The sequence below is a fragment of the Crotalus tigris genome, unplaced genomic scaffold, assembly GCF_016545835.1.
Source record: "Crotalus tigris isolate CLP2741 ecotype Arizona unplaced genomic scaffold, ASM1654583v1 scf7180000023608.1681014, whole genome shotgun sequence".
Lineage (NCBI taxonomy): Eukaryota > Metazoa > Chordata > Lepidosauria > Squamata > Viperidae > Crotalus > Crotalus tigris.
This window is the reverse complement of record NW_024100075.1, coordinates 113368-134025: the sequence shown is the minus strand read 5'-3', so window position 1 is coordinate 134025 and position 20658 is coordinate 113368. Positions and strand designations below refer to the sequence as shown.

The following is a 20658-nucleotide window of genomic DNA, read 5'->3' as shown; positions in this document are numbered from 1 at the left end:
TTAGACAATATTAAAAGAGGATTGCCTTCCATGCCAACTCTGTCACTCATCCTGGTTTCTTCACAAACAAACCATGAGTTCTAGTCCCCCTTAGGCATGAAAGCCAGTTGGATGGCTTTGGGCCAGTCCCTCTCTCTCATTTCAATTCATCTCACGGGGTTGTTGTGGGAAAAACAGGAGGAGGAAGGAGTGGTAGATGTGTTTGTTGCTTTGAGTTGTTTAAAATAATAATAATAATAATAAAGGCAGGGTGTAATAAATACCAGTAATCTGCATAACTACAAAAAATGTTACCTTTGAAGCTTGCCGAAGCCACCGCAAGTACTCAGTGAAAGTGTCAAAGCAGATGTAGTAACTCTGACTTTGAGGTCCAGATGAGCTAAATGCTAAACAGTGCTGGTGCTTTTTAACTTCTTCAACCTGCATGGGGATGGAGGCAAATAGATATATTTTTAAAAAACATAATTTCTAAGTCAGAAGTTAAACCTCTAAAATATTAATTAAGTATAAAATACAGTTAAGAAAAAAAAAATCCCGCAAGGATAAATAGGCTGTCAACATAACAAAAGAAATGTATATATTTAATAATAGAATATGAACTTGCAAAATTAAGCTCATTTCATTTGGCCAAAACAACCCAAAAGTCATCTTCAGATTGTATATTAAGCTTCAAGTAGTATAATAGGCCTTAATTTTAAATACATGATACACGGGGTTTAATTGTTAATTAAACAGTTTTAGGAAAATTCTCAACAATCCATTTTACTTCCAGACCTTTTTAATTAACAAATTGTCAAGAAATGACACTTTTGTTTTTCCTGTTCATTGCATACACCAGGGGTACCTAACCCCCAGGCCACAGACTGGTACCAATTCGTGGCCTGCTGGGAACAGGGCTATGTAAGCCTGGGTGATCTGCTGTGGTGGGCCGTGGAGGCGGTGGATAGCGGTGCGGGCAGGCAGAGGCGGGGTGGGAGGTGGGAAAGTGCGGGGGCAGAGCGGGGCGGTTTTTGGGCACTCGGTCTTTAAAAGGTTCACCATCACTGGTATATAGTTATCAGGGCTGGTAGCAACAACTAGAGTAAGTTTTGCAAAGAAGCAATGTAAATACAATTTTTGGGGAAAAGTATCCACTCTTTTGACATGCTAGATCAACTTTCTACATCGTGATACTCTCCAACATCCATGATGAAATAGAACATGGGAGGATTCAGCATTCAACACGTCTGGAAAATACCACAATAGAAAATGATAATTGTATGCTGAATACATAGAATTTTTTGAATGCCTAATAGGATACAAGGACAATTTCAAAGATGTAAACCTGTGCCTTTTGGAAAATGCTCATTTCTGCACAGGGAATAACACAACTGCCAGGTTGCTGAATGCAATCCGTACAATATTCTGCCAGAAAAAGAGACTGAATTATTGGTCAACATGTGATTGTGTCTCAAGCAAGTAAATCCTTTCTACAGCAAATGCACTGAGGAACATGGCTGCGTAATCATCACAAGGACTGACTGGGCAGCATTAATGAAATTACCAATGACTTATAATGTAACTTCTCTTCCCATGCCTGTAACGCTTAGTTAAAGTACAGTGAGCATAATTTACAGTACCAGGGAACTCTGGTCACCTTGCGGCTTCAATAATAATAATAACCACAATGTTGAGCATTGAACTCCACATGGTTGATATGGGATTTCTGCTTCTAGATGCTAATGAAGCTGGATATATTTAAAAGGCAACATTATTCCATACCCTCAGAACGTGCTTTATGTTCTACAGCTTATGTCAGAATCTCACAGCCTTGACAGATGGATTAGGTCAACAGAGTGTGATTTAAACGGAGTTATATATGTCTAAGTGTCAAATTGTTTTCAACATTGAAATGATTTCTTGTCTCGCAACAAGAAACTTTCGGATTAGTTGGCTCTGTTAGAAATACATTGTGGGCATTTTTTGAGATTATGCCTATGTCTCTATGAATAGTCACTGATTAAAAGCCCAGATCAGGATTTTTTGATTGAGGAATGGTATCTATCTATGTTCCCAACTTATTCTCCAAGTGTAATGGAAAATTAGTCACTGTCCTCAAGAGCAAACAGTTTGTAAAAAAAAATGGTATGCAAAACAAACCCTTTACAAATAAATACAAAATGAGTATGCCATCTAAAAGCAATAATTGCACATCATTTGACCAAATAAAGAAGGATGTTATAGTGAAACTGAAAACTTCATTGGAACATATCCTATTGTACAAAGATTTGTATAGTTACTTATATCAATTCCATTGCCTGAGGCGGCTTCTTGGTTTTAAATTTCCTATTACAGATTGTAGGTTTAATTATTTTGCATACTAGAAGCTACAGATACACACACACACACACACACACACACACACACACACACACAGAGATGAGAGAGAGAGAGAGAGAGAGAGAGAGAGAGAGAGAGAGAGAATATACTAATAGTGAGGTTTTTGACATGTTATCTTTTTCTATACAATTGTTTTTTTTGAGCAAAAATTACATATACAGATGATTAAGTATTCTTAAGATTACAAATGTGCTCATAATTACTCCCAAACATGATGGGTTTTATTTATTAATACTGCTCTTGCCTTTTTTTCTTGGTTTGTTTTATTCCTTATTATGTTATTTTTAAAATATGTGATTTTGATGATGTATTATTCATTTTAATTTTACTAAATATATACACATACAAATACACACACACACATAAACACACATACTGAAATTGTTAACTTGCCTTTCCACCAATTAAGGGGAGCACGTGCATTTTTCCAGTCTGGCTTTCTTTCACCGATGATACTATTAGGCACGTCCCGCAAAGGATAACTTGGCGTCTTGTCCATCTGTTGACCGGCAAATGCATTTTCCCTTTTCTAACATTGTACATTCCTGAGAGCTGAATCCGTTCAGAGTTGCCAGTGCTGTTGGGCTTTCCTGGAATGGAAACAGCAAATAACTTTATCAGACAGGGTGCTTTTCCAATTATTCTTCAACATGCTCTAGATAGCACAACAAAATGAAGACAGTATCCCCAAAGATAGATGCAAAGACCAGCATAACTCCAAATACATGGAAAATTCCTATCCTGCCAATTGCTTTTTAAATTTTTAGCTCCAGGAATATTTTTAGGGGTAACAATCTTTATATATAAATAACTACATGGATATAAAAGTCTATGGACAAATTTGCAAATTTGATTTCCAGGGAGGGTAGCTTAAATTACATCAGAAGCATGAAAAATATATCAAAAACGCAGGGCAAAAGTCAAAGTCCCCTTTTACTAGAACTCAAACTCTGTCATCCCAATACAAGGTTGAGCTGATCACGTGACAGAGGTTCTAAAAAACAGAAAAGGTTTAATTAGATATCACAGTCACATCAGGGGTGAATATCTAAAGTTTTGACAGCAACAAAAAGACCCTCAAGATTAAACTATTTGTAGAAAGGCTTCGGAAGAAAGAACTTACTGAGTACCAATTACAGTGTACTGATACAATGCCCAAAAAGGAGGCTCTGAAAAAAACACAACTCTTTAACACAATACACACCCTAAAGCACTAAAATAATTTGATTATGATGGGACAACTCTACCTTATATATTAGAGCAGTGTTTCCCAAACTTGACAATTTTAAGGCATGTGGACTTCAACTCCCAGAATTCCACAGCCAGCAATGCTAGCTGTGGAATTCTGGGAATTGAAGCCCACATGCCTTAAAATTGTCAAGTTTGGGAAACACTGTATTAGAGCAGCAAGATTTTCCCATGAAGGATGCAGTATACATCATCCCTTTACACAATTTCCTTACTAAGAAGGCCAAAGGAGAAAAATGGGAGAATGCTACACAGCATTCCTGCTAACAGGAACCAGGGAAGATACCTTGATTAACGAGATGAAGCCAGCTCTGCCAAGATTTTCCTGGATGAGCAATTTTCACTCATCGTTTGTTCTGGCCTCCATTTGACTCTTGCCATGCTGTGTCTATGGCTGATCCACAAAAGTACAGAGTCCAATATTTCACCAACATATTGCCTGTACTAGCTGGATGTCTGCATTATAGAAATGGCATTTCAGTTAACTCTGCCATGGTCAAGATGTACCTAATAAGCAACAAAGGTATTTCTCTCTTACCCCAACTCAGTCAAAACTGTTTTAAAATTTTACAAACAGAATCTTTATATTCTATCAGACTTAACAAAATAGAATGTAATATACAACATAGAAAAAAGTGGGAATACTAGCAGCACTATTTACTGTAGTGGACTAATCCAATAGTAATATACTAACTTAAGCTAAAATGGCCAAAAGATACTGTCTAAGTTAGAAAAGCAAAACTGAGTCCTGTCGTGGTACGAAATCCAGTGTTTCAAGAATTTAATTTTAAAAATGTATTTAAAAGAAGCAATACAAAGAATTGTTCCATCTGGTTTTTCTGCTTCTGCTTAATGTTACAAAATTATGTCATCATGAAGCAAAACCAATTGGTTTTCAACACAAAATCTACTTGGGATTGTGAAATATACCCCAAAGTATACCCAGGATCCTGGGAGCTGGCTGGTATATCAATATATTTTTATTTATTAAAATAAGGGTCAAGGAATAGATAGATTATTAAATATATCTAATAAAGGAAACCTACTTTTGCTATACAAAAACATTTTTAAAACTATGCACATCAAAATCTGTACTTCTCACCTACGGATCCTGGGAAAGAGATGAGATACATCAAGGCACAATGACAAAACATCAATAAATCTGCGTATAAAAACATGGGGAGGGGTTGGAATCCAATACATAGAAAGGCTGGCTTCCTCTTTTTTTTTTGGCAACCAAGTTTCTCCTACAACCACTTTTTTGTAAAAATCATGGTAGCATTTTACCTGTAAGTCTGCTCTTATTTTTTAAAAAGCACATTCACGCTATTACTATAGCTACTTCAATTTTTTTTCCCCAGCATACAATTAGTTTGCAGAGACACGATTTGTTTTGGTAACATTCAGTAAAATGCCCACTCCCAAACTGCTGCTACTTAAAGCATAAAACACAATGCAATTCAGGTCAACCCTGTCAACTGCCACAGTGTTGCACAACTGTAGTGATTAATTTTCAGGACCCATCCTGCAGTATTTGCCAATATATAAATCCTACAAGTTTGACATTAAGGCTCTTTTGTTTATCTCTTTTTTGGATTTGCAGGATAATTTCATCAAGTATTTAAAGTTGTTATATCACAACAGATGAGGTATCTTTATTCCTCTTGCCTCTGTCTAAGATGCAAGACTATTTCTTCCAGACTTTTATATACCTATAAACAGGTAAACTCTAAAGAGAGGGTGATTGCCATACATTATCCTATGCCCACAAAACTTATATCTACCCCAACTCTCCCCACTAAAAAAAGAGGAGAACAAGAACTGCTCTAGTGTGTTAGAAATAATCAATATGTTTAGCCACAGGACACTCAAGTAATTAAACAAGAATTGCTAAAGATAAGAACTTTATTCCTCTAGAATCCCAAAATAAAATTGCTGTGAAAAGATACAAAGGTGAGAGGTTTTAAATATAATTAGTTTTGAAAGCCAAATCTTTGAAGAACTAAACCTTTGTTGGTGTTCTGTAATTATGAAGAAGGGCCGAGGAGAACACTGGCAATTACGTACCAGAGAAGAACTTAAGATTTCAAGGAGTCCGAGAAGACAGAAGTAAAATAAATATATTGTTAAATTATAACCTATTCTCATCTAACAGAACCACCTGTATTCAACTTAAACATTACTGCATGATTGTCAATTTAAACACTGCTTTAGGCAAAGCATATGTATGAACTAGCTTGAGTACATTTATTGCTTTGTATCTAAGAGTTATTTAATTGATATCTCAATGTTTTAATTTGTCTAATATCCATAGCCATTTCTGTGCCTTTATCGAATCTGTCAATCAATTACTATTTGAATATTGTAAGTTTATTTTTCATGAGCTTATTGAAAATTATAATAAACTGTAAATAATTGGTATTACCTTTCTATCTTGCTTCCAAGATTATGTTGCTAAAAACAGGACAGTCTCTGGCCAGATCAAACAACTTAGTTAAGTTCTCACACCTACATCAACCATAGTAGCATTGTAATACTATTACAAGACAACTCCTTCCCCTGGAGCTTTCACAGTAACAGGTTTCTCATCATCTACTATTTCTTCATGTTTCTAAGTACACATGATTTTTATGCAGCTTGCTTCAAAAAACATGTAAAGATATAAAATTATCGCTGGTCAGGTCAGCAAGTACCTTGGATTGGCTATAACCATTTCTTTCTAAACCATAAAGGAGAATATTTATATTAGTATGAAGGAAACTTTTCATGCAAAGATGGGCATGATAAAGGACCAAAATGGCAGGGACCTAACAGAGGCAGAAGAGATTAAGAAGAGGTGGCAAAATTACACAGAAGAACTATACAAGAACGAGCTTAGCGTCCCTGATAATCACGATGGGATGGTCAATGACCTCGAGCCAGATATCTTAGAATGTGAAGAGAAATGGGCCTTAGGAAAGCTGAGCAACAACAAAGCTAGTGGAGGTGACCATATTCTAGCTGAGCTATTCAAAATCTTAAAAGATGATGCAATAAAAGTGCAACACTCAATTTGCCAGCAAATTTGGAAAACTCAACAGTGGCCACAGGACTGGAAAAGGTCAGTTTACATTCCAATTCCAAAGAAAGGCAATGCCAAAGAATGTTCAAACTATTGCACTAGTGCACTCATTTCACATGCAAGTAAAGTTATGCTTAAAATCCTACAAACTAGACTCCAGCAGTATGTGGAGCGAGAACTTCCAGAAGTACAGGCAGGATTTTGAAGGAACTAGAGATCAAATTGCCAACATACATTGGATCATGGAGAAAACTAGGGAGTTCCAGAAAAACATCTACTTCTGCTTCATTGACTATGCTAAAGCCTTTGATTGTGTGGATCACAACAAATTGTGGCAAGTTCTTAAAGGGATGGGAGTACCAGACCATCTTATTTGTCTTTTGAGAAACCTATATATGGGTCAAGAAGCAACAGTGAGAACTGGACACGGAACCACTGATTGGTTCAAAATTGAGAAAGGAGTCCAGCAAGTTTGTATTCTGTTGCCGTGCCTATTTAACGTATATGCAGAGCACATCATGAGAAAGTCAGGGCTAGATGAATCAAAAGTTGGAATTAAAATTGCTGGGAGAAATATCAACAACCTAAGATATGCAGACGATACCACTCTAATGGCAGAAAGTGAAGAGGAACTAAAGAGCCTCTTGATGTGGTGAAGATGAAGAGTGCAAAAGTTGGCTTGAAACTCAACATTAAGAAAACCAAGATCATGGCATCCATCCCTCTCAATTTCTGGCAAATAGATGGGGAAGAAATGGAGGTAGTGACAGATTTTATCTCCTGTGCTCCAAGATCACCACAGCTGGGGACTACAGCCAAGAAATTAAAAGATGCTTGCTCCTGGGGAGGAAAACTATAGCAAATCTAGACAGCATACTAAAAAGCAGAGACATCAACATCACCCTGCCAACAAAAGTGTGTATAGTCAAGGCCGTGGTTTTCCCAGTTGCAATGTATGGCTGTGAAAGCTGGACCATAAGAATGGCTGAGCACAAAAGAATTGAGGCCTTTGAACTATTGCGCTGGAGAATAGTCCTGCAAGTCCCCTGGATTGCAAGGTGATCAAACCGGTCAGTCCTAGAGGAGATCAACCCTGACTGCTCTTTAGAAGGCCAGATCCTGAAGTTGAAACTCAAGTACTTTGGCCACCTAATGAGAAGGATTCACTGGAGAAGAGCCTAATGCTGGGAAAGATTGAGGGCAACAGAAGAAGGGGACGACAGAGAATGAGGTGGCTGGATAGAGTCGCTGAAGCAGTAGGTGTGAGCTTAAATGGACTCCAGAAGATGGTAGAGGACAAGAAGGCTGGAGAAATGTTGCCCATGGGGTCACGATGGGTCAGACACGACTTCGCAACTAACAACAACAAAGCACTGATGTTACCTAGTTTGACTAATAAAACATCTGCAAGAAAACAAGAAAGTTCAGAGAGCACCAAGGTCCCCCTCCTTTCTAACCCTGCCCCATGCCCAGCCTTTCCATCTAGAACAGAGGTCCACGACCTTTTGGGCACCAGGGACCGGTTCTGTGGAGAAAGGTTTTTCTACAGACTGGGGGGTGCGTGGTTTTGTGTGCTGCCTGCATCTCGCAGATGGGGCTTTGCTTGTTTGTGCGGCCCAGTTGCTGGCATGCTGCAGCCCGGTACTGGTCCATGGACCGGGGGTTGGGGACTCCTGATCTAGAAACTTAAGGCAAACATAAAATTATGCCTGTATAATCTACTCTCAGGCACAAAATGCAATGTCTTCATTCCTCATACCTTCAAAAAAGATGACTGGGTATATCTACCAAGACAGGATACTGTTGAGGATTCACTAAACTAAGGATAAAGTCTTCTGATTTTCAAAGCTATACAGGAAAAGCACAGATTGTGGTGACCAAAGGACATGCCTCTGCTAGAATCATGTTTTATTTTAAAAAGGGTGGAGAACCTGTGGCCTTCCAGATGTTGCTGAAGGATGATGAGGGATGTTGAGAATTCTGGTTTGGCAACATTTAGAGGGCTAGAAGATTTCCCATTTCTATTTTAAAAGAAATGGCAAGTTACTTCCTTTTACGTATATCGGGGAACGCCTGCCAAAAAAACCAGAAGTGGCATTAGCGTTTCATGGTGAAATTGAATTTCTTGCTATTTCCCCTCCCCCCCTCAAACAAATAAAATCAGTATTCTATAAAGTCAGCCCTGTGCTGTAGCTGCCAAAAAAAGTCAACACAGTTCTAGGCTGCATGAGGAGAGGTCATCAAGATCATGGGAAGTGATAGTACTGCTTTATACTACTGCTTTATACTGCAGTGTCCAATGTCCCTTCCAGCCGTAATGATTCTACGATTCTAAAATAGCAGAAACTGTAGAATTAAGTAGGATAACCAGAGTTCTGCTAGTACTATTGAGCTGCATAAACTTTCAACCTTTGATATTAAGAGTTGATGTCCTGAATCAGTGATTCTCCAAGAACGGTTCATGTAGATTCACCAAGATCTGCCTCCCCACCAAACATCTGCCAGGGAAAATCACAGCCATGCCTCCTCGTCTCAACAATAAGTTGTCCAGTTTTGGTGCATGTGAGAAAGCAAGATGGGACGCTGGGCAATGGCTCTGTCAGCTACAACTTAACAACAGGACATTCCATGTTCACCAACAGTCAGCTTATGAGAAACCAGAGCAGTCTCACAGTTTAGCTCCCATCCCAAATGGCAAATAATAAAATATTTTAATAAAGAGTATTAAAATAAGCATTTAATTTTGGATAATATTTTAAAGCACAGAGAATGGGAAGCATTTCTAATTATGACTACTCATTCTTTTAAAACATGACCTCTTATGCTATTAAAGACAAAAATACAGAATTTGCTAGTTCAGCTGGACAGTCCCTGGTTTTCTGAATGTCTATTTAATGGTATGCACCCACAGAGAATTTGAAAAAGAGTGGTCTAAATAACAAGTTAAAGGTTGTTTCTTTTCCTTGAAGTCCAAGAGCTTTCATGGATCATTTTTATATGGTTTATGTGATTTTCAACCTGAAAATCATTACTTCCAAGTACATTGTGACAGCATGGAAAGTTCATTGTCTCAAACAGCATCCCTCATCAATACAGCAGCAAAGCAACTGCCAAAAGAGAATGTCAACATTAAAATATTTATAAATTCAAGGAGACACACAAAAGGCAGTTTACAAATTCAGGGGCACCATCTCTCTCATCATTTTTATGCAGAACTGTAAAGTTGATTTACTGAATACAATGAAATGCAAGACATTTTTATCACTATCCTACAACAGTACTCAGCCAAATATGCAAAAATACTGAATTTTATTCCGAAAGACTGTCATCTTATCAAACTGCTCTTGTGTATCTCTAGACAGATTTATATGTAGTGACTGGTGCCCTTCCATTACTTAAGTGTTTGAAGCACAATAGTAATTCTTGATAGTCAAGCAAGCAAATCACTGTGAATGACAACGGGTCAAACAGACATGCTTTCAGTTGAGTTTTATGGCTGATAAAAACAGGAATGCCAAGCATTGTTATACTTAAACGGCATTAAGATCGAACTGCCATGAATGGTATAAACTACCATATGAGATTCAATACAGGCTTTGTCTCAAATAATCAAATGACACTTTAACGCAGGGTTGTCAAACTGCTGGCCAGTGGGCCAGATGCATCACGACAAAACCACGCCCACCCCAGTGCCAGCAATGGGGAAAAAGCTCTGATACATTATGCGACGCCATGTGATGTTGCGAGTTTGACATGTCTGCTTTAACGGAATGGAAAAACAAACTTGAAAAACAGTTGCCCATTTATTGGTTTGACAAACAATCCCCAAACCATACACAAATACTTGATGAAAATGGCATGTGATTCCTTCTTTGATTACTTACCTGAAACTGGTTGTCAATTATTTGCCTAGCTACAGTATACACTTGGTGGCTGGTTTGGTGGATCGCTAATTGCCTCAATCCACAGATATAACACAGCCTGAAAAGACTAATTGCTTAAGATTGGATACCTACAGATATTTTAGCTGAATCTTGGAATTGAGAAAAATAAGGCAAACTGTACACATACCCACACCCACACCCACACACAAAATACATTTTTTTCTCCAAACATGAAGCAGAGCGAGGCCCAAGTCCTTGTTTTTTTCAAAAGGGTCAACTGCCCACTTTCCATTTTCCTATCTGTAAAAGAGAAATAAACAATGAAAGCTTTCTAGAAGTCACATGTTTGAAAAACTGGCTCTTTCCGAAGGAGCAATTGGAGGTTAGGACATGTAAGGACCTTGTTTAGTTTTGGCTGGTGTTCCAATGGCAGTATTATCTGAAACAATATGCACTGGTGCTCTTCTTATCTCTTGTTTGGATGACTGAAATTCACTTTACATGGGAATGTCCTTGAAGAACACCTGGAAACAGCAGCTGGTCTAAAAAACAACATATCATATATTTTACTGGTCAAGTCTTCATACTACTATCCTGCCCCAGAAGCGATGTGTGGTCACTATCTTAAAATTCCTAACGATTAGGGGTGTCAGTCATACAAAGTAGATCAGACTGAGAAACTAATGCCACATAGGTAAAAACTACTATTATTGTACCAGCGATAGAAACAGAATCTTGCCAATCTGAATGGGCTTCCCCAATCTCTCATTTTATCTTTGGGTGAACTACAGAGGAGCCTGTCCCAGATTTTTTTTTAATTTGTTTTTTAGACTGGGCTGAAGCCCTGTCTATCTGACCCTTGCCTTGATGGTGGCTTTTCCTCTAGTCCTTGAAGGCATTCCCTATTCCCTCTATATGGGACATGAATACATAAAAGACTTCCTTCTGCAGACAGTCCTTCTGCAACAGAAAGAACCAAAATTATTGGCATCACATTTATAGGCTTTTCTCCTATGGCAGTGGTTCTCAACCTGTGGGTCGGGATCCCATTTGGGGTCGAACGACCATTTCACGGGGGTCGCCAAACAACGCAGTCCGCCATTTTTTTTTCCTTTTCCTTAGCTGTGCTACTCCCTTTTATTCTATTGGCTTTTGAAAGCCAATAGAATAGACTTTCTTGAATAGGGTCTAATTCTATTGGCTTTCAAAAGCCAATAGGAATTGTCCAGGCTGTCTCTGCCCTGCTGAGCCCACCAAAAGTCCCATTCTGCAAACAGTGCTGCACCAGTTGAGTAGTCCTCAACTTACGACTGGTTGAGTAGTCCTCGACTTATGACCGGTTGGGGGGTTGCGGCATTAAAAAGGTTGAGAACCACTGTCCTATGGTATAGCTCAGGGGGTAGGCAACCTTGGCTCTTTTATGACTCGTGGACTTCAACTCCCAGAATTCCTGAGTCAGCCTTGCTGGCTCAGGAATTCTGGGAGTTGAAGTCCACGAGTCATAAAAGAGCCAAGGTTGCTTACCCCTGGTATTACAGTTTATCCTTATGGTGAGTACTGTACGTCACTCTTGTGGATCTTCAGAAAGCTGGGGGGGGGGAGAGAGAACAACTGGCTTTTCTAGACTAGAGGGCGTTTTAGAATTGACTCATCTAGAGCCATCGAAGTACATTTTAGTTTTATTATAGTTCTGTTGTTTATGTTTTCTATTGCTGCATTAATATTATGTTATTTTATACTATGCGCATTCTAATCTGCCTGGAGCCCAGTTGGACTGAGGCAGTGTGTACATTTCATAGCTAGCTAAATAAGAATACGACAATGGTTTCAATCTGTGTGCTTGTACTCAATTGTCAATTGTGGAATGATTCACATCTTGCCTGTGCTACAAGTTTTCAAGCACATTCTTCTCTATTGCTGATGCAAGTGGCCCAGATGCACTTCCGTTCAACCTCTTTTGTTCTAGTTCTCCTTTCAAGAACTCCTCAAAATGATGTTTGATGCTTTTTGTACATGCACTGATGATGTTACCTAGTTTGGATAATGAAATGTCTGCAAGAAAACAAGCAAGCTCAGAGAGCACCAAGGACCCCTCATTTTTGTATAGGAGGAGTGGGACTTCAAATAACAATTTTCTATATTCTACAATAGGGAAAAAGGAGAAAATGTCTGCCTTTCCTTTTATAAAAGAACGGGCTTTAACTTTTCCCATCTGGAAAGAATGTCTAGCTTATAGCAATTCATGCTAAATTGTTGAATATATTCCTTTCTGTGACATCTCAGCCTTTTTCCCCTGAAAAAAAAAAAAAAGCCCACCAAATGCTGAGAATGCACATTTATTTTTGATATGTCATGTAAACCAAATCCTTACTTATAGAGTTTCTAACATTCTTAAGGAAGCCACAAACTGGCTCAAATTCTAAAAGAACATGCTTTGGACTAGAGCACGAATTCTTCTTGCCAAAAATCTAAACTAATGTTTAGTGAGCAGATATAAATTTATTTGGGAGGAAAGAGGTTTTTTTCCCCCTACACAGGGATCTGCTAGAAAATACTGTTTCATTAAAACAGCATCAAAGACTAACACAAAGTAGAGATAAAACATGGAGCTATGCAGATGTATAACACCATGACATAGTTCCAATAGATCAGGGCTTTTCAACCTTTTCACCCATTGTACCACTTTAAGGATATGGCAACATCCGAGTACCACCAGTCGCCTAGCAAGGTGTCAAAAACTTGATGAACAAAAAAAAAAGGGAAAAAGTGATAAAGTACAGGTAGTCCTCGACTTACAACAGCTTGCTTAGTGACTGTTCGAAGTTACAATGGCACTGAAAAAAATGCCCTCCAAGCTACAGCTGAGCAAGACACCTGCCTGCCTGCCCGGCAGTGCTCTTCCTCCTGTCCGAGGTTTTCATTGTTGTGAGCATTTCTGTTGAGGATTGGCAGCGGGGGTGGGGGGAGGATGTTTGGTTTTTATTCCCCCCGTCTGCTGAGTGGTTGCAGCAGGTTTTGATCACTTCACATGACCCTGGGACACTGTGACCGTCATAAATATGAATCAGTTGCCAAGCATCTGAATGTAAATCACAAGACTCTGGAGATGCTGCAACATTCCAGTTGATCGGCGCTTCTTCTGGGCTCAGCAGAAGCACCAGGATCAGTGCTGCTTTCCAACTGATTGGTGCTTCTTCAGGGCTCAACAGAAGCATTAGGAGCAGCACCGAGCTCCAGCTGGAGCCTGGCGCTGATCCTGTCACTTCTGCTGACCCCTGCAGCTCCAGCCATCTCTTGCTCAGGCTTGTGCGGTGCTGCCACCGGTTCAGCTCATTCCCTCCCCCCGCTCCCACTTTTCTAGGATGGTCACATACCACCTGCCAGGTGCCAATGTACCACAGGTGGTACCCATACCACTGGTTGAAAAGCCCTGCAATAAATAGATAGATAGATAGATAGATAGATAGATAGATAGATAGATAGATAGATAGATAGATAGACAGATAGATAGTTCCGTGAAGACTCAAAAATATGTTATGTCTACTTATGTGACAATTAACCAAAAAAAAAAAGAGGAATGAGGTCAAATAAGCAAATAAGATGGGAAACATGCAAAGACCTAGGAAAGATAGCAAGAGCTACCTTATTGGCCAGACAACTCCATTTATGATGCAGTGAAAAATTGCTTTGAAGCACTGCAGGAATAGGCGAACGTTGCCTACAGAAACCAATGTAGAAATAAACTATTTGAATATAATTAGAATCTCTTTCCAATATGGAAGAGAAAACCTAAACAAATGGATCTGATAGTCAAGGAATACAGATTGCTTAATAGCAAGTAAAATGCAGAAGTATTTCAGATTACATTTTGATACAGGATACTTATCTGTGATGTTCTAGTACCATATTCAGTTTTAAAGTAAGTGAACAAACTGTAGAAGAAATAGGGTTTTGTCCAGTAAGAATAGCTAATTGTTTCTGAAGATTACTGGGCAGTTAATAGTTAATATAATAATTGTCTTTACATGTAGACCAATCACCAACAAAAATCACAGTCTTTCATAAACTGCTCTCATTTCTAAATACTGAAAATTCTATAGTGCAAAACACAAATAGTGTAGAACTGGATTATGCTGGACAGCTTAAAACAGCCTTCTCAATCCTAGTAGACTCCAAATATATTGTGTTATAACTCCCAGAATGTCTTCCCAATACAATTTCAAAGTTTTATTTAATTATTAATCACTAAAGAAGCCAATTTTCATGTTCAGTATACACTTAGACTATGATTATTAAACCATCTCAATTTAGAACATTTATCTTTTTGGGTTGGTTTGGGAATTTGGTTCCCACCCACATGTCTTTTTTGTGTCACTGCATTTAAATTACAACACATTATCCATAATTTGAATGAACCATTTGTAGGGGTTTCCTTCAGACTATAATGAAAATACAGGAAGAAGTCAGGAGTGAACATTTGCAGGATACTACTAATTGTTGAAAGCGGCTTCAAACTACCTTCCTTTTCCTCCATGGATCCTACTGCAAGGTCAAGAAAAAAGACTGGATGAGAAGTAGTCATCCCATTTTACATTATCCCATCTTAACAAAGCCATTTGTTGGGATGTAATTTCACATCTGCTACAGATCATGACTGCTGCAACTAACTGGATTGGTGATTTATTTAGGGTGAAATAAATGCCATGTACCAGATCCTATGAACATCTAAAATAAATTTATTTGAAAGCACATGCAATCATTATCAATATATCACTTATTTTAAACTCATCAAATAACAACATCCCAAAGACAAAATAAGGATGGGACCAAACAAAGCCAATTACTGTACAGGGATGTTTATATTCTGCCTTTGGCCCAGATGTCAAATTTAGACAGAGCTCCTGAAAACATCTCTTAAAAAAAAAAAAAAAAACTTGTTTCACAGCAACAGTTCTGTCTAATTTACTCAGGAATCTACAGATCTGAATACCCTTTCAACACAAATAAACTCATTTCTTGCTTTAAAGAGAAATCACAATTTAAATCCATGCCTGCTTTCATATATTGTGAAACGGCTATAGCTTGGGGTCTTCATCTGTACTGCGATCTCTCACAGTTCTAAGAAACTATCTTTTACTCAGTGTTTCCTAACAATTTAGGATAAGTTTTACAAAAGCTGAACCGGTAGATTAAAACAGATATTCAGGCAAGCAGCCAGTTCAACAACTGTCTAATTTGCATAATCTGTACCAATGATAAATTTAGAGCAAGCTTTACACATTTATTAGTGCTTAAAGAGCAAAACACTCATATTATTACACATCCAAGTTTCAAGCCGCCCAGGGTATTTAAATTGTGATGTTATTAATATATTTTAAGATGAGTTATCTGAATAAATTCCAAGAACCTATTAACGAAGTTTGCAGCTTTCAACAGGCTTGAAAATGGGGACTTCCAGAGCAGACACAGAACTGTCTAAAAGCCTATATTTGCTTAATCAATATTCAGAGAACAAGCCGTAATTAAACAGCACTTTTGGCCAATGCTAACAAAGAAATTCCAACCTGTTTCAGCAGCACTGCTTGCTGAGATATTTATAGACCCAGATAAAATGGTGGGTGTCCCTTATGAAAGAAAAAAGCCCATTCTGTTGATTCTAGTGTCACATCTCTTTTACCTCATGTCAAGTTTAAATCTTATGAAGGTTTGTTACCTCTTCTTCACCGTCATCAGATTCTGTTCAGCAGTGAACATACGTAAGTTCAAAATGAACTATTCTTCTTGCGCCTCAAAAATATTGGTAGAATTGAGCCCACAATTTCTGTTGTTAAGCAGGACAATTGTTAAGGGAGTCATGCTCCATTGTGCAACCTTTTTGCCATGGTTGTTAAGTGAATTATTGCAGTTGTTAAGTAAATCATGTGGTCATTAAGAGAATATAGCTTCCCCTTAACCTTGCTTGTCAGAAGTTCCCTAGGAAGGTTGCAAATGACAATCCCAGGATCCCGGGAGGCTGCAAATATCATAAATACATGCCGGTGGCCAAGCGCCCAAATTTTGATCACATGACTTGTGGGGATGCTGCAACTGTCTGCTGCAAAGTGAGAGAACCACTCACAAGTTACTTTTTTAAATGCCATTGTTAACTTTGAACGGTGGCTAAACGAATGGTTGTAAGTTGAGGACTATCTGTAGCCATAAAATAGCCCATAAGCATCCTTCACACTGATGCTATTCTTTCCAAAACTGATTTCAAAATATCCTAAAGGTCTTACAATCCAGGGGTTCCCAACCCCTGGTCGGTAGCCCAATGCTGGGCTGCAACTCATTCAGAACCAGGCCACAGAAGTGGTGGGCAAGTGTACGCAAAGCTGCACTTGTGAAAACAGTATGCACATGCGAAACTGTCCCCTCCCCCCCACACGCCACTCCGCTGAGATGGAAAGATTGGAGACCACTGTTATAATCCATTAGTTTCTGCTCTGCCCTGCAAAAATCCAGCATTCCATCAATACTCACTCACTCATTCTTTCCCTCTCTCCTCTTTTACCTCTTTGGGTACTGAGGGAGATACACCAGGGGTCCCCAACCCCCGGTCCGTGGACCAGTACCAGGCTGCGGCATGCCAGCAACCGGTCCCCACAAACAAGCAAAGCCCCATCCGTGGGATGCAGGCAGCACACAAAACCACGCACTCTCCAGTCTGAGGAAAAATCTCTCTCTACGGAACTGGTCCCTGGTACCCAAAAGGTTGGGGACCTCTGAGCTACACAGTTCAACCAATATGCAACCATTTTATCATAATATATATGATAGATAGGGTGCAGAGAAATGCACCAAACATATTTCCCTGGGACTATTTTACAGCTGTAGAATCCAATCTAGAAAAGGATGTGTCTGCTTTAAGGAGTTGAAGACACAAGCAACATGGGCACTTGCCATGCTTCAAAGCACCTTAAGTATTTATTGATTGATTGAATTATTTTGCCGCCCATCTCGTAGTAGACAACTCTACAAACAATAAGTAATACCACATATCTAATAATCACATGCCTTGTAACAGACCTAGAAAAAGTTAATGCTTTTTAAAAAATACCCAAAAAAACAACTACTTTATTTCTGCTGTCAATCTGAGATACGGGGTACTGAATCGTATTCAGGTTAGTATTGTATAAATATTCCCTTTTGTAATATGTTAACCCTGACCCGTTCAATTCTGCATGAATTATTTGGCATTTATGATAACTTCGTGAATTGCTAAAAGGATGATCACATTTGGACCAAATGTAAGTTTGTGAGCAGGTTGGTGTCGATCTAGGCATTATCTTTTATGAAAAGCCAATTTAGAGCTCATATAGAAGTCTTAACCAGACTGTGCAGCAATCTGGATGTCCTTAAACTAAATGCATCTTTTCCTCAGCTCAGACTGCAACTGTGGAGACCAACCCTGGAGAGCCTAAGAAAAGATACTGCCCCAGCACTCTCTAAATCATCTTTTCCCCTTTGAATCTGGACATTGTATAGTCATAATTCTTAAATCATTTGCTGCATTGCCATGGAAGCGCTCAGAAGGGATAGCACTGCTTTTTGCCCCTTCCTGTGACATTGAAATTCTGAAGCTGGCAGATTCTGTAACAAAATACCTTTCCATAACCTATGGCAGAACAGCAATCAAGTATTTCTAAGTTCAGTGTAACACTGAGGCAACTGCTCAAACACATGTTTTCCATCCAAATCCAGTGCAGACTTTTTCTTTATCTCCTTGACTATACATTTTTATACAGAGCAGTGTATCCTCTTAAGGGCTGCAGTCTCAAACGCTCTGAAATTTCTCTCAAAGGAAACTCCCTCAAAAAAAAAAGAAAAAAAAAGAAAAAAAAAGAAAAAAGAATTCAACTCATCTAAATTAAAAAAAAAAATCCTATTTAGTGCATTTCCCCCTCAAGGCTAGAAAACCTGGGGAAGACAGACTACACATGTTATCTTACTTGTCACACAATCTATTTATGTTTCAAATGTCTTCATCTCCACCCATTCAGGAAGGGAAGGGTGAGGTTAAGAATATGTTCAAACATCTAAACATTCGTAAAAAGAAATCCCCTTGTGGGTTTATCCATGTGTAACCCAGGCTACAGTATTAAACTATACAATAAGCAGAAAAGATTAAACTGTAGAGTATTACTGTGAAATTTTGCTACCATCTTTTTTTCTTTTTAAAGGGGAGATAACTAAATTAGGCCTTCTTTGTACTTTGGCCATTTTTTATTGAAATTTATCACTGCATCCAATGCATCTGCAATATTTGTTCCAAGTTGTTCCATAAAAGTTAATTACGCTGACTGTGTAACATTTTAACTGCACATGTTTAAAAGAGATTTAAATGGTTAGCCAGCTACATGTAACAGTTGCTGGCAATCACTAGATTTACACTTACTGCAGTTGCAAAATTTGGTTTCTGGATCTTTCTCCCATTTTTGGTCATTGTGCGCGCACTGCCTTTTTGGCTGCTGCTCCACCCAAATTAACTCATCTAAAGAGAAAAAAAACTAACTTTATACAGGACTAACATTCCTGCCTTCAAATAGAGTGATTATTTGTGTTCTGCTTCTCAAAGGAAATTCTTCCTGCTAGGGTAGATCATACTGAGTTTTTTATTCATGCTTTGCAACAGTTTATTTAACCATGGTTTGTTAACATAAAACAACTGGGATTACCAATCATAGTTTACCATCTACAGTACTTGAGTGGACACACCAAAACATGCAAAATCAAAGCCAAATTAATCACACTGTTGCTTAATGCAGCCAACTCAAAGAGCCCCATGATTCTATCAGTGTAAAGAAAAGTGGCAAAGTGTCTACCAGACTAAAACAAACTATGATTATTATCACCTGAGCATCTGATGGAACCGAAATTATGGAAAAGTCCAGTTTTTCACACAAACTTAGCAACTGCCTGGGATGGCAGCAATGAAAAATGTATCTCTAATTTCAGCGTTTTGCTTAAACCTTAGGAATCAGATCTTGGAACCAACTTATCAATTGGGCAGCTGGGCAGATACATACTCTACTAGATGTGTCTATCGACAATGAGAAGCCTTCTAATATATCAGCCTCCTCAAGAAATAGGTCCTCATTCCCAACCCGGCAATTCCCTAGATGTTGGTCTAACTCACCTTCCCCAATCAGCATGCCCTAGCTCTGGGCTGCTGGCTGTACATTATGGAAAATTTACTTCATTAACTATGGGGAAACCCCAGTTGAGAGAAGCTGCCAGAGACAGTGACAAAAAATAAAGGAAACAAGGGACATGGCAGTCAAAATTAGAGTAGAAAAAGATCACTCATTCTTGATGGATAGTCCATTGCACAGCAGTGGAAGTAAGATTGATGGGTACCAACCGTAAACATTTATTTTTTTCATACGTATAGAATTTTTTACAAAGTTAAAAGATAAATTCAAAAAAATACAGAAAGAGGAAATAAGATTAAAAAGAGTTGAAAGGGGTTATCATGAACCCCCCCCCAAAAAAAACCAACAGTGTCCCATGTAACAGAAAGTGTATCCAATATATTTCAGTATTTTCCGAATGGATTACTACCTTAGTAAATAAGATCCTGGGGATGGATTACTACCTTAGTAAATAAGATCCTGGGGAATGATATATATATATATATATATATATATATATATATATATATATATATATATGTGTGTGTGTGTGTGTGTGTGTGTGTGTGTGTGTGTGTGTGTGTGTGTGTGTGTGTGTGTGTGTGTGTGTATATATAGACAGTATAATATCCTGACAAAAACACAGTAGCAAGATTCCTAAGCTTCATAGGAAACAGAAGAGCTAACTCTAAGACAGAAACCTAAATACGAATTTATAGCTTCAGGCATCCCTCTGAATACGCAGTATATTATTTTCTTGGTAAAACCAGGTATACCATTTGAAATACATGGGAAAGATAAGGAGCAGCTCTGTGGGGCTGAGTTTATGTTTAACTTTCCAAACATACACCTATTCCACATTCATATTAAGAAGGTCATATACAGGCAGCTGACAAATCAGGTTATTAATAATTAT

General features: G+C 38.4%; 1 protein-coding gene across 1 annotated transcript in view; it reads right to left on the bottom strand.

Moving 5' to 3' along the window:
- Positions 1 to 20658, bottom strand: part of PHLPP1 (PH domain and leucine rich repeat protein phosphatase 1) — a 166696-nt gene that overhangs the window by 69637 nt on the left and 76401 nt on the right. Inside the window, exons 2-3 of the mRNA XM_039319699.1 lie at positions 2773 to 2969; positions 295 to 420 (exon numbers count right to left, since the gene is read on the bottom strand). Of these exons, the coding sequence (XP_039175633.1) occupies positions 295 to 420; positions 2773 to 2969 (323 nt within the window). The remainder of the gene's footprint in view (positions 1 to 294; positions 421 to 2772; positions 2970 to 20658) is intronic.